Source organism: Hippocampus bargibanti, linkage group LG05, assembly GCF_051943395.1.
Source record: "Hippocampus bargibanti isolate YZ-2025 linkage group LG05, ASM5194339v1, whole genome shotgun sequence".
NCBI classification, from domain to species: domain Eukaryota; kingdom Metazoa; phylum Chordata; class Actinopteri; order Syngnathiformes; family Syngnathidae; genus Hippocampus; species Hippocampus bargibanti.
Window position 1 is genome coordinate 11334089 of NC_142738.1, and position 12682 is coordinate 11346770.

General features: G+C 39.2%; 1 protein-coding gene across 12 annotated transcripts in view; it reads left to right on the plus strand.

Moving 5' to 3' along the window:
• tjp1b (tight junction protein 1b) overlaps window positions 1–4294 on the plus strand; it is an 87807-nt gene extending 83513 nt beyond the window's left edge. For all 12 annotated transcript variants that reach the window (XM_088996478.1, XM_088996480.1, XM_088996481.1 and 9 more), the window contains one exon: window positions 2269–4294. In XM_088996478.1, the coding sequence (XP_088852604.1) occupies window positions 2269–2363 (95 nt within the window). In that variant the 3' untranslated portion in view covers window positions 2364–4294. The remainder of the gene's footprint in view (window positions 1–2268) is intronic.
• The last annotated feature ends 8388 nt before the right edge of the window (window positions 4295–12682 follow it).

Here is a 12682-nt window from a genome sequence, read left to right on the forward strand (position 1 = left end):
GGCCACACACAATTTCAAGTCTGATTTCTCAGCGTTTTTCTAACCCCATACATTTTTACAACACAGCAAATGCAAATTTGATAACAATGGGTGAAAAGAATGGGGGAAAGAATTAATAATAAACATCTCAGCAATTCCACTGCAAGTAGTGCAACTGTGTCAAGATCAGGTGTGCTATTAATGTATTTTATCTCGTTTAGAATATTTTTATATTCAAATTTACAACCCAGCAATGAGAAATGATGGATAGTATTTGAAAAAAAATCCAATGCCCATTTTCACATCTGTCTTATCACATTCATTTCCAATCACATACTTTTCAAAAATTAGCATAGATGATAAAATCACCTTAAACTTCAACCAACTACGACTCGAACACCCACAGAGTAAACATATAGGCAACAATATTAACTGGTAAATTATTCTCTTTGCTATTTGGGAATAGCAACTGTGATTGGACTTTACAGTAGTTGGAGACCTTCTCTGCCTCTTCTTCTTCCTCTCAGTTACGCCTCGCATCTTTTGCAGTCGCACTCGGTGCTGTGGTACTACAATCACGGTACTCTCCCTGCCTCATAGAGTTAAAATAAAAAGTTAAAAACCAGATTTAAAAAAATACAATAATAATAATCTGCAATGTAGTTTTAACTCATTCACTGCAAAATGTGTCCACTCCAGTGCCAGTGTTTTTGTCATTGTCACTCAAATTTCACGAACCAGAGGAAATCATGTATTTTGTTTTTCTACTTTCATTCCTTTCATCACTTTGCTGCTGTGAAATGTAAATTTCTCCACTGTGAGACTAATAAAGGCAAATCCAATCCAATCCAAATTGAGGTTTAGGACTACATAAGCATTCAATGCAGCATAAGAAACCGTAGAGTCTCTTCTTTCATCAGTAAACTTCAGCTGTAACAAAGTGCGAACATGGACAAAAGCGAAATGCTACCCCGTTGTGCAAAATAAAAAAACATGACCGGAGGCCATGGTCAGCGCTTTCGGCACCCAAGCATGAAAAAACAAAACCTGAACAAAATCTGGAATGGCGCTCTATGTCATATTTTCAATTCCCGAATAAATTCGTGAATGGCAGTAAATGAGTTAAAAGCATGTATGATTATTACCAGAGGGTCAACTCACCGTCACTTTGAGAGCCCAGATGATTATTAACTTGTAAATGTGTCACTGGCTCATTAAAAAGCCAACACTTCTTATCAACCTTTCACAGTGGCTTCTTCGTTGCCCTCGGAGCATTTGACACATCGAATAACTCTTTGGCTCGCGTTGGAGGTGAAAAACATGCCAATCATGGTGTCGTCATTTCATCTTTTAGTTTTTGTTCGGTTTGAGACACTCAGATCACTAACTTTTAACAAGCAACAACTCGAAAGGAGATCATTTTTGAATTGTTTCATTTCTCCATTCCCGTACTACACATGAAATGTGTTGGACTGGGAAAGAAATGGTTCATGTCAGAATTATCAACTAACGGGGAACCTTTTTTGGTGTTACTTCAATTTGGTCATCAAGTTTGTATCAAGCCTTCAAGTTAATATCATACATAAAAAAATGCAGCAATCGAACAAATGCTTAGAATGCATTGTTAGTATTCGGAGTTGATATATTTGAAGCCTTTTTCATACATTTTGGGGAGGCGGTTACTCTTTTCTTGTGACAATTACATGGTGGGCTAGCCAAAGGGGCTCTTAACTCATTCACTGCCAAAAGATGTGCACTCCAGTGCAAGGGTGTTTGTCATTTTCATTCAAATTCCAAGACCCACACAATATTGACTTTTAGGACTACATAAACATTCAATGTAGCATAAGGAACCTTGCGCTCTCTTCTTGCATTAAACAAATAGTTAATTCCTACATTATATGGGTCTGGAGTTATCTGACCTTAAAATGGGGGCGGCTGTACAGAATGCAAATGCTTCCCCCTCGCGGAGGGGCAAACAATTAGCAGAGGTTTGACCAGCTCTTTCTCGGCAACCCCCAGGCAAGAAAAAAACAAAACCCGAACAAATTCGGGAATGACGCTCCACGTCATGCTTTTCAATTTAAGAATAAATTCAGGAATGGCAGTGAATGTGTTAAACTGGGGCCCACCAGCTGGCTTAGGGCCTTACACACCATTTGGGAGTGGGAGGGGGTGTCATTGCATAAAATTGTCATATTACATGTTTGTGGTTCTGCCGTAGCAGCTATATGCTGCTGTAAATGTTTAGTCTTTTATTTATTTATATTTTGAATGCATTTCGTGCAGGTGACCCAAAAAACTGGCAGAACAAATCTCTCCCGGGAGACCCAAACTACCTAGTGGGTGCAAACTGTGTTTCTGTGCTCATCGACCACTTCTGAAGAAGGCGACAGCTGGTCTGTTCCTGAATGTGAAAGAACAAAAATTGGGGCAAAGGGCGTCTGTTACCTCCACCAAGGCCAAAGGGCGGAGGAGCACACACCGTTCACCTCAAGGGGAATGAATCCAACGCTCGTGTTGTTTACCAACCATGAGGACAGTCAGCGGAGTCCAGCTGGTTTTTTAGGGGGTGGGGAGGGGGCGTCATCGGTGCTTTTAAGGCTTGCAAAAAAAAAAGAAAAAACATAAAAAACATTTGGACAGTGGGACTGAAATGGGACTGCATGATGGTGCCACAGAAATGAGTATTGTCATCTTGACATTTTTTAAGCAACTTTCTTTGTAAAAATGTCAGGGGGCCTCACTTATCAACGTAGAGGGAAAAATGCACAAAAACGTACGCAACCTCCTGTGCAAAATTTATCTACTATAAAAAAAACATGGTGGAAAAAAATGCGCATGTGTATGGTAACTCCAACCCGTGCATACGCATATTTACCAGTTTTTTTATGCACGTCCACTGCATCAAGTAGCATCTTTAGATTATATATATAGTTTTTGCACTTATTGTACAATTTTATGTTCATGATTTGTTGGTACATTTTTTAAATTCAATGATGCTGGTCATATGCCTTTTAAAGTGTTCTTTGGAGATTTGATGACATTGTGGGTGGGGTTTTATATCCCTTTGTTAGGAAAACCCCTTGAGAGGATAAAACACAGGACACATGAAACCACTTTTATTTTTTGCCTTTCCACATTTGTATTTCTGCCAGCAACCCGCCCCGCTGTCTGCTGATTTTGTACATTGGACATGATTTAAATGTGTCTAATGATTTCACCCTCGCCCCCTTATCCAAGAAAATATACCAATAGCACGTTTTAAGCATATGCAATCTCTGTATACAAATTAAAGGGCAACTCATGTTCAATATGTTATTTGCAATATTATTTTCTGTCCCTCCCTACTAGTATGATTATGCTATGAATGAATATTGCATTCGTGGGATAGGAATAAATCACATCCATCTGTTTTTAGCTATCTCGATGTGACGCCTCAATGCAACAGCAGAGGGCGGAAAACGCAAAAATCGCCAGCCCACTCGGACCCATCAAAATCGGGCTAAATCTTTTCCTACGAACAGGATATTAATCCGAATATAACAATGAGACTAGTGAAGGGGGAACATATTGCAAAGATTTTTTTACCCCAATGTAGCGATATTTGCTTTCTTAGTTATAACAGTCACAACATTGTCAATGTGCTCTTTTATTTTGAAAGGGAGTTGGTCTACTCTGAATCGATTTATTTTATACCGGGGTCTTACTCCCTGTCATGTTTTATTGTTGGTGTTGTTTATTTGTATGTTGCGAAGGTCATGAAATATAATTTGTTCCCTCCCTATTTCCGTGTGGTGCTATTTGGTTGACTTTGTGCATACGGCGGGGCTCAGAAATATTGTTTTGCGCATGCACGGGTTGATAGGTCAAACTTTTTGTGTGTGGGGGAGTGCGCCATTTCTGTGTTTGTATGTGTGTGTACCCATCTCAAAACAAGCCTATGCGCTCTTTGAAAAGTGAGACCCCAGATCGGTGAACATAATAATTTTTTAAAAAGTAGAAATTGGTGTTTGATGTTGGTTAATATTACTGATGGTTTTTTTCCGTTACTCTTAAAGGGCAAAATGGGCATCACCAAACCATTTTGTTTGCGATTAATGCGGCCATGAAGGATCTCTGAAGACTTGATGTGGCTTAATGCCATAAAATAACGCAGACATAAAAATGGTTGTCTTAGAATCTTTGATGCCCTTTTGTTGTGAGCAGCCGTTCTCTGTTGAACTGAAAATGATGATGACTGATGGGTTTTTTTTTCTAATTTGATTGTTTGTAGCAAATCTTTTAAAAAAATATACTGACTTGTCCTGACAAATTCCTGCTGTCTAGAGATCTATGCATGTGCTATGACTCAGGTCCTTATGCCTCCTATCACTTGTACACATGAGAAACCATCCTACACTGCGAGCAATGATGCCTTATCTGCATATATATATATATATATATATATATATATATATATATATATATATATATATATATGTGTGTGTGTGTGTGTGTGTGTGTGTGTGTGTGTGTGTGTGTGTGTGTGTGTGTGTGTGTGTGTGTGTGTGTGTGTGTGTGTGTGTGTGTGTGTGTATATATGTATATATATATGTGTGTGTGTGTATATATATATATATATATATATATATATATATATGTATGTATATATATATATATATATATATATATATATATATATATATGTATATGTATATATATAACCCATTTAACCCAGACGTAGGGACTCTAGTCACAGTTGAATAAAGTTGTCAGCTTTTTTGTTTTGGGGTGCCCTTACCCAGCCTCCACATACCCCTATACACGTATCTTGCAATTTGAACTTTCATTTTAGCACACGTGAAAAATAGATGCAGATGAAAATGAAAAGGTCTTGCTTTCTTTTCCTATGCATACCAAGTGTGATAAGGCGCAGAAAAGGACGTGGCTGTACATAACGCTAGCATGTGGCCTTGGTTCTCTGTAAATCAACTTTTGTATATCTTTATTGTTTTTTATAAAGGAGAAAAAATGTTTGTTTGGTTAACAAGGAAAAGACAGCAAAGAAGTTACGCTGGTTATGTTTGTATACCGGTTAAAATCCCCCCCGAGCCTTGAAAATGACTCGCGCAGTAATAAGTCTGACTTTTCTACATACTGCATCAACACACGACCTAGGGCATTTTTAACCGTATAAAACGTTTTTATTCTTATTTACAAAATAAAATAGACACGTGCTTGATTTAAATGGTTTTAAAAGTCGCGCTCAAAGGATTTAGGGAAATGACAACTGGTCCCTTCCTTTATTTGTGATACTGGATGCTTTATTGTGTGCCCTGAAATGTATTTTTGTACTAATAGATGATTTATTATGGCATATCAGTACCATTTTCTTTTGATATGATAACACTTCAATGCAACACTATTTTTTTCCTCCATGTTTTGAGCATTCTTTTAATTTATTTGGATTTATTTTGTTTAAAATGTTTTCTCCCTCTGCAACATTTTTTTTTTATTGTATACCACTGTATTAATAAATTCTTTTTTTAAAGTAAACTACTTTGTTGGCTGAGGTGCCTTATCAAATATTGTATTCATCCTATGAAGTACTACCTATGTTATTGGGTGCAGAGCAAACTGGGTAAATTCTCCGTCAAGTTTGTATTTCAGACACATGCACATGACATTCAGACCAGATTCTTACCAAAAAATATTTTAACTCAATACAAGTCAACCTTGTTTTTTTTTGAAGACTAAAAAATATATACAGTATCAAATAAAATAAACGCGGTATTGTATAGTATGTATCTATTTTGGGGAGTATTTGACAAGAAAATCAGATTTTAAGAAATTACAGTCACAATATTTTGAGGAGAGTCACTTTCCTTTGACAGATTGCCAACAATGCAAAGAGAACGTTTGAAGGTTGACATTGAAATTCTGTGAGGAAAAAGAAATAAAAAATGTGTGTTAAGAATTGTTTGTGGAAAGATTTGCTCTAGTCAAAGTATCCAGCCATACCATGAGAAACTTGTAAGACAAAAAGCTCGGCATTTGTAAGGATTGAAGAAAAATATAATCAATAATCAATAAAATAAAAATCCAATTTCACACTTGTAATATCACAAGATAGCATTTGCATGAAAAATTGTTTAAGACTGGCCATTAAAAATGTATACATTTTTATTCATGACTTTAATTTCCCAATATGAATTAATTGTATATGATCTGGAGTGCCCTGAGAGCTGCCTTATATTAAAAATAATTCTTAATTGTACATATGTATTTGTTTTGGTTCGCCAATTATTGTGGTGTAATGGTTTGACAAAAGATTAGTGTCGCTGAGTGATTGCGTCAAGCAGGGGGCGTCGATGACCAGAGGAGAGTGTGACTGAGCGAAACGGATATGCATTGGCAAGTCAACACGTCTGTGTAAGCTCTCAGTCGTACAGGAGTGGTCCATCGATGAGAAGGTTTCTTCAGCCGTCATCTGTACAAAAGTGAAGGTTTCGGACGTTTCGCCTCCTATCCAAGAGGCTTCGTCAGCGAACTAAAGTCTGACTGGTCGTATCGGCCCCATTTATATATCCCTAATGTCCAGACCTGGTGGCGCCGGACACAGCTATGATAGGTCCCTACTCTCAGGTTGGGGGGGGGCGCGGGACCCCCCCCTGTGGCCCCACTGATTGTTCCTACATTCCTGACTAACGATTGGCCTATTACACCCACTCCCCCCGGTATCACCTCATCAGCATAACGACCCTCATCAGCATTGCGAAAGTTGCCTAACCTGTTTTGCCTGAGCAGGCTATTGTATGAACGATCCAAATTGAACCTCACACCACCAGACCGGTTTAATGAAGGATTTTGTTGTTTTATAAGAATCGCCTCTTTTACCCCCCTTTCAAACCATCTATGTTCTTTCGCTAAGATTTTAACCTCATTGTCGTCAAATGAGTGGTTGCTAGCTTTTAGGTGCAAATGTACTGCCGATTGAGGCCCACTAGTATTATCCCTGCGATGTTGATAAAGTCTTTTTTTGAGAATTTGTTGAGTCTCCCCAATGTACTGCTCTTTACAATTTTCATTCTTACAATGTATGGAATAAACTACATTACTTTGTTTTTCATTTGGTAGCCTATCTTTTGGATGCACTAATTTTTGCCTTAACGTGTTTATCGGTTTGAAATAAGTAGGAATTTTATGTTGCCAAAGGACTCTTTGTAATTTTTCAGAAACTCCTGCAATGTACGGTACTGCTACTCCTCTCCTTTTAGAATCTTGAGAATTATTGGTTTCGTTCGCTATTCTTTCTTTCTGACATTTGTTGAATGACCACTGAGGGTACCCACAGTTAGTGAGTGCTCTCCTGATATGTTTTGACTCCTTTTCTTTACCTTCAGTGCTAGTTGGTATTAGTTTAGCCCTATGCTGGAGGGTTCTGATAACTCCTAGTTTATGTTGTAAAGGGTGGTTAGAGTCAAAAAGTAAGTATTGGTCAGTGTGCGTAGCCTTCCTAAAGACTTCTGTTTTTAGCGCTCTGTCCTCTTTTATAATTACTTTACAATCCAAGAAGGCTAGTTGGTTCTCTTGAATGTCCTCACGAGTAAATTTAATGTTGAAGTCTACAGAGTTGAGATGATCTGTGAAGGATTGAATTTCTTGTTTCTTAATTATGACAAAAGTATCGTCCACATATCTAAACCAGTGTCTAGGTTTTGTCCCTGGGAAGGATGTGAGGGCCTGTTTCTCCATCTCTTCCATGTAAAGATTAGCCACTATGGGTGAAACTGGTGAGCCCATAGCACAACCATGGATTTGTTTATAAAATTTTTCCCGAAATTGAAAATACGTAGTATTAAGGCAGATTTCTAATAATTGGCAGATGTGATCCGGTTTCAGTTTGGTTCTTTCATGCAGAGAAACATCCGCCAGCAGCCTCGTCCTCACCACTGAGACTGCTGCTGGGGTTGGGACAGATGTAAAGAGAGAAGTCACATCGTATGATGCCAAAGTTTCCTCAGGTTCCAATATGAGGTCTTTGATCCTCTCTACAAACCCTGTGGTGTTCTCTACGTGGTATTCTGTGTTACCAACCAACGGAGCTAAAATAGTTTTTAAATATTTGGCTACATTGTATGTAGAGGAGTCAATGCGACCCATTGTTTGTAGCATTGACTCCTCTACATACAATGTAGCCAAATATTTAAAAACTATTTTAGCTCCGTTGGTTGGTAACACAGAATACCACGTAGAGAACACCACAGGGTTTGTAGAGAGGATCAAAGACCTCATATTGGAACCTGAGGAAACTTTGGCATCATACGATGTGACTTCTCTCTTTACATCTGTCCCAACCCCAGCAGCAGTCTCAGTGGTGAGGACGAGGCTGCTGGCGGATGTTTCTCTGCATGAAAGAACCAAACTGAAACCGGATCACATCTGCCAATTATTAGAAATCTGCCTTAATACTACGTATTTTCAATTTCGGGAAAAATTTTATAAACAAATCCATGGTTGTGCTATGGGCTCACCAGTTTCACCCATAGTGGCTAATCTTTACATGGAAGAGATGGAGAAACAGGCCCTCACATCCTTCCCAGGGACAAAACCTAGACACTGGTTTAGATATGTGGACGATACTTTTGTCATAATTAAGAAACAAGAAATTCAATCCTTCACAGATCATCTCAACTCTGTAGACTTCAACATTAAATTTACTCGTGAGGACATTCAAGAGAACCAACTAGCCTTCTTGGATTGTAAAGTAATTATAAAAGAGGACAGAGCGCTAAAAACAGAAGTCTTTAGGAAGGCTACGCACACTGACCAATACTTACTTTTTGACTCTAACCACCCTTTACAACATAAACTAGGAGTTATCAGAACCCTCCAGCATAGGGCTAAACTAATACCAACTAGCACTGAAGGTAAAGAAAAGGAGTCAAAACATATCAGGAGAGCACTCACTAACTGTGGGTACCCTCAGTGGTCATTCAACAAATGTCAGAAAGAAAGAATAGCGAACGAAACCAATAATTCTCAAGATTCTAAAAGGAGAGGAGTAGCAGTACCGTACATTGCAGGAGTTTCTGAAAAATTACAAAGAGTCCTTTGGCAACATAAAATTCCTACTTATTTCAAACCGATAAACACGTTAAGGCAAAAATTAGTGCATCCAAAAGATAGGCTACCAAATGAAAAACAAAGTAATGTAGTTTATTCCATACATTGTAAGAATGAAAATTGTAAAGAGCAGTACATTGGGGAGACTCAACAAATTCTCAAAAAAAGACTTTATCAACATCGCAGGGATAATACTAGTGGGCCTCAATCGGCAGTACATTTGCACCTAAAAGCTAGCAACCACTCATTTGACGACAATGAGGTTAAAATCTTAGCGAAAGAACATAGATGGTTTGAAAGGGGGGTAAAAGAGGCGATTCTTATAAAACAACAAAATCCTTCATTAAACCGGTCTGGTGGTGTGAGGTTCAATTTGGATCGTTCATACAATAGCCTGCTCAGGCAAAACAGGTTAGGCAACTTTCGCAATGCTGATGAGGGTCGTTATGCTGATGAGGTGATACCGGGGGGAGTGGGTGTAATAGGCCAATCGTTAGTCAGGAATGTAGGAACAATCAGTGGGGCCACAGGGGGGGGTCCCGCGCCCCCCCCCAACCTGAGAGTAGGGACCTATCATAGCTGTGTCCGGCGCCACCAGGTCTGGACATTAGGGATATATAAATGGGGCCGATACGACCAGTCAGACTTTAGTTCGCTGACGAAGCCTCTTGGATAGGAGGCGAAACGTCCGAAACCTTCACTTTTGTACAGATGACGGCTGAAGAAACCTTCTCATCGATGGACCACTCCTGTACGACTGAGAGCTTACACAGACGTATTGCTGCCAACTTTGGGAGAGACATCCTTCTGCTGGTACGTAACTTAGAAAAGGCCATCTTTAAATTAGCTGATTTAAAGAACCACCTCAGATTCAATCTTAGATGTAGACAGAGCCGGTTAATTCCTAAATGCTTGAAGCAAGCACCCCTGGAACCCGGATACTTAGCCGATAAAATGCAACAAAATTACACTAGGAAAATTCTAAATTTGCGAATTAGGAGACTTAACATAGAGATAAAAAACAAACAGTCAGAAATAGAAACTTATTATCAGCGATTACAAACTAATCTTACCCACAAAATCTATCAGGAAGTGTGTGAATTTACTAAATCCGGTTATATGAGGCACCACAACAAAACCAAAGAAAGACAAAAGGGTAAATTCCAAAAATTACTCTTACTGAAACAATCTCAGCTACTGGTAAACACGCGTAAAATTAGGTATGAACAGTTTGCAAGGGAGAATTGGATCAAAAATTTGTCAGACAGAGATCTCTCAGATACAGAAAAGGCGGTACTTACCAAAGGTTTAAATTTCTCAGTGACTCCTAAAACTATACCTACAATAGATTATATCACAGCTACTGAATCGGCTATTAAAAATAACAAACTTTCGTATGCAAAGGCAGATGATCTACGCATTAAAATATCAGCTCTTCTCAGTAGTGCCAAACTTCCTCCGTCCAACATAACATTAGAAGAGAGAAAGGCGTTAACTACCCTACAAAAAGACAAAAATATTACTATTTTGCCAGCAGACAAGGGCAGATGCACAGTGCTGCTCAACACATTGGATTATGAAGACAAAATAAATAGGTTAATCAGTGATTCTAACACGTATGAGCAACTAAAAAGGGACCCTTCCAATAGATACAAGAAAGAAATGATTGACTGTCTCCAAAAGCTCGAGAAAGGAAAGCATATAGACAAACAGATGTATTTTAGATTATACCCGGGAGAGGCCACGCCATGTATCTATGGCCTGCCAAAAATACATAAAGAAGGGTTCCCCCTCCGACCCATTGTTTGTAGCATTGACTCCTCTACATACAATGTAGCCAAATATTTAAAAACTATTTTAGCTCCGTTGGTTGGTAACACAGAATACCACGTAGAGAACACCACAGGGTTTGTAGAGAGGATCAAAGACCTCATATTGGAACCTGAGGAAACTTTGGCATCATACGATGTGACTTCTCTCTTTACATCTGTCCCAACCCCAGCAGCAGTCTCAGTGGTGAGGACGAGGCTGCTGGCGGATGTTTCTCTGCATGAAAGAACCAAACTGAAACCGGATCACATCTGCCAATTATTAGAAATCTGCCTTAATACTACGTATTTTCAATTTCGGGAAAAAATTTATAAACAAATCCATGGTTGTGCTATGGGCTCACCAGTTTCACCCATAGTGGCTAATCTTTACATGGAAGAGATGGAGAAACAGGCCCTCACATCCTTCCCAGGGACAAAACCTAGACACTGGTTTAGATATGTGGACGATACTTTTGTCATAATTAAGAAACAAGAAATTCAATCCTTCACAGATCATCTCAACTCTGTAGACTTCAACATTAAATTTACTCGTGAGGACATTCAAGAGAACCAACTAGCCTTCTTGGATTGTAAAGTAATTATAAAAGAGGACAGAGCGCTAAAAACAGAAGTCTTTAGGAAGGCTACGCACACTGACCAATACTTACTTTTTGACTCTAACCACCCTTTACAACATAAACTAGGAGTTATCAGAACCCTCCAGCATAGGGCTAAACTAATACCAACTAGCACTGAAGGTAAAGAAAAGGAGTCAAAACATATCAGGAGAGCACTCACTAACTGTGGGTACCCTCAGTGGTCATTCAACAAATGTCAGAAAGAAAGAATAGCGAACGAAACCAATAATTCTCAAGATTCTAAAAGGAGAGGAGTAGCAGTACCGTACATTGCAGGAGTTTCTGAAAAATTACAAAGAGTCCTTTGGCAACATAAAATTCCTACTTATTTCAAACCGATAAACACGTTAAGGCAAAAATTAGTGCATCCAAAAGATAGGCTACCAAATGAAAAACAAAGTAATGTAGTTTATTCCATACATTGTAAGAATGAAAATTGTAAAGAGCAGTACATTGGGGAGACTCAACAAATTCTCAAAAAAAGACTTTATCAACATCGCAGGGATAATACTAGTGGGCCTCAATCGGCAGTACATTTGCACCTAAAAGCTAGCAACCACTCATTTGACGACAATGAGGTTAAAATCTTAGCGAAAGAACATAGATGGTTTGAAAGGGGGGTAAAAGAGGCGATTCTTATAAAACAACAAAATCCTTCATTAAATCGGTCTGGTGGTGTGAGGTTCAATTTGGATCGTTCATACAATAGCCTGCTCAGGCAAAACAGGTTAGGCAACTTTCGCAATGCTGATGAGGGTCGTTATGCTGATGAGGTGATACCGGGGGGAGTGGGTGTAATAGGCCAATCGTTAGTCAGGAATGTAGGAACAATCAGTGGGGCCACAGGGGGGGGTCCCGCGCCCCCCCCAACCTGAGAGTAGGGACCTATCATAGCTGTGTCCGGCGCCACCAGGTCTGGACATTAGGGATATATAAATGGGGCCGATACGACCAGTCAGACTTTAGTTCGCTGACGAAGCCTCTTGGATAGGAGGCGAAACGTCCGAAACCTTCACTTTTGTACAGATGACGGCTGAAGAAACCTTCTCATCGATTGGCAAGTCAAATAAGTTAGCCACGTTAACGCAACAGCTGGACCCACGTGTGCCTTATTTGACAACGCGACAATCGTGGACTTCATGGAAA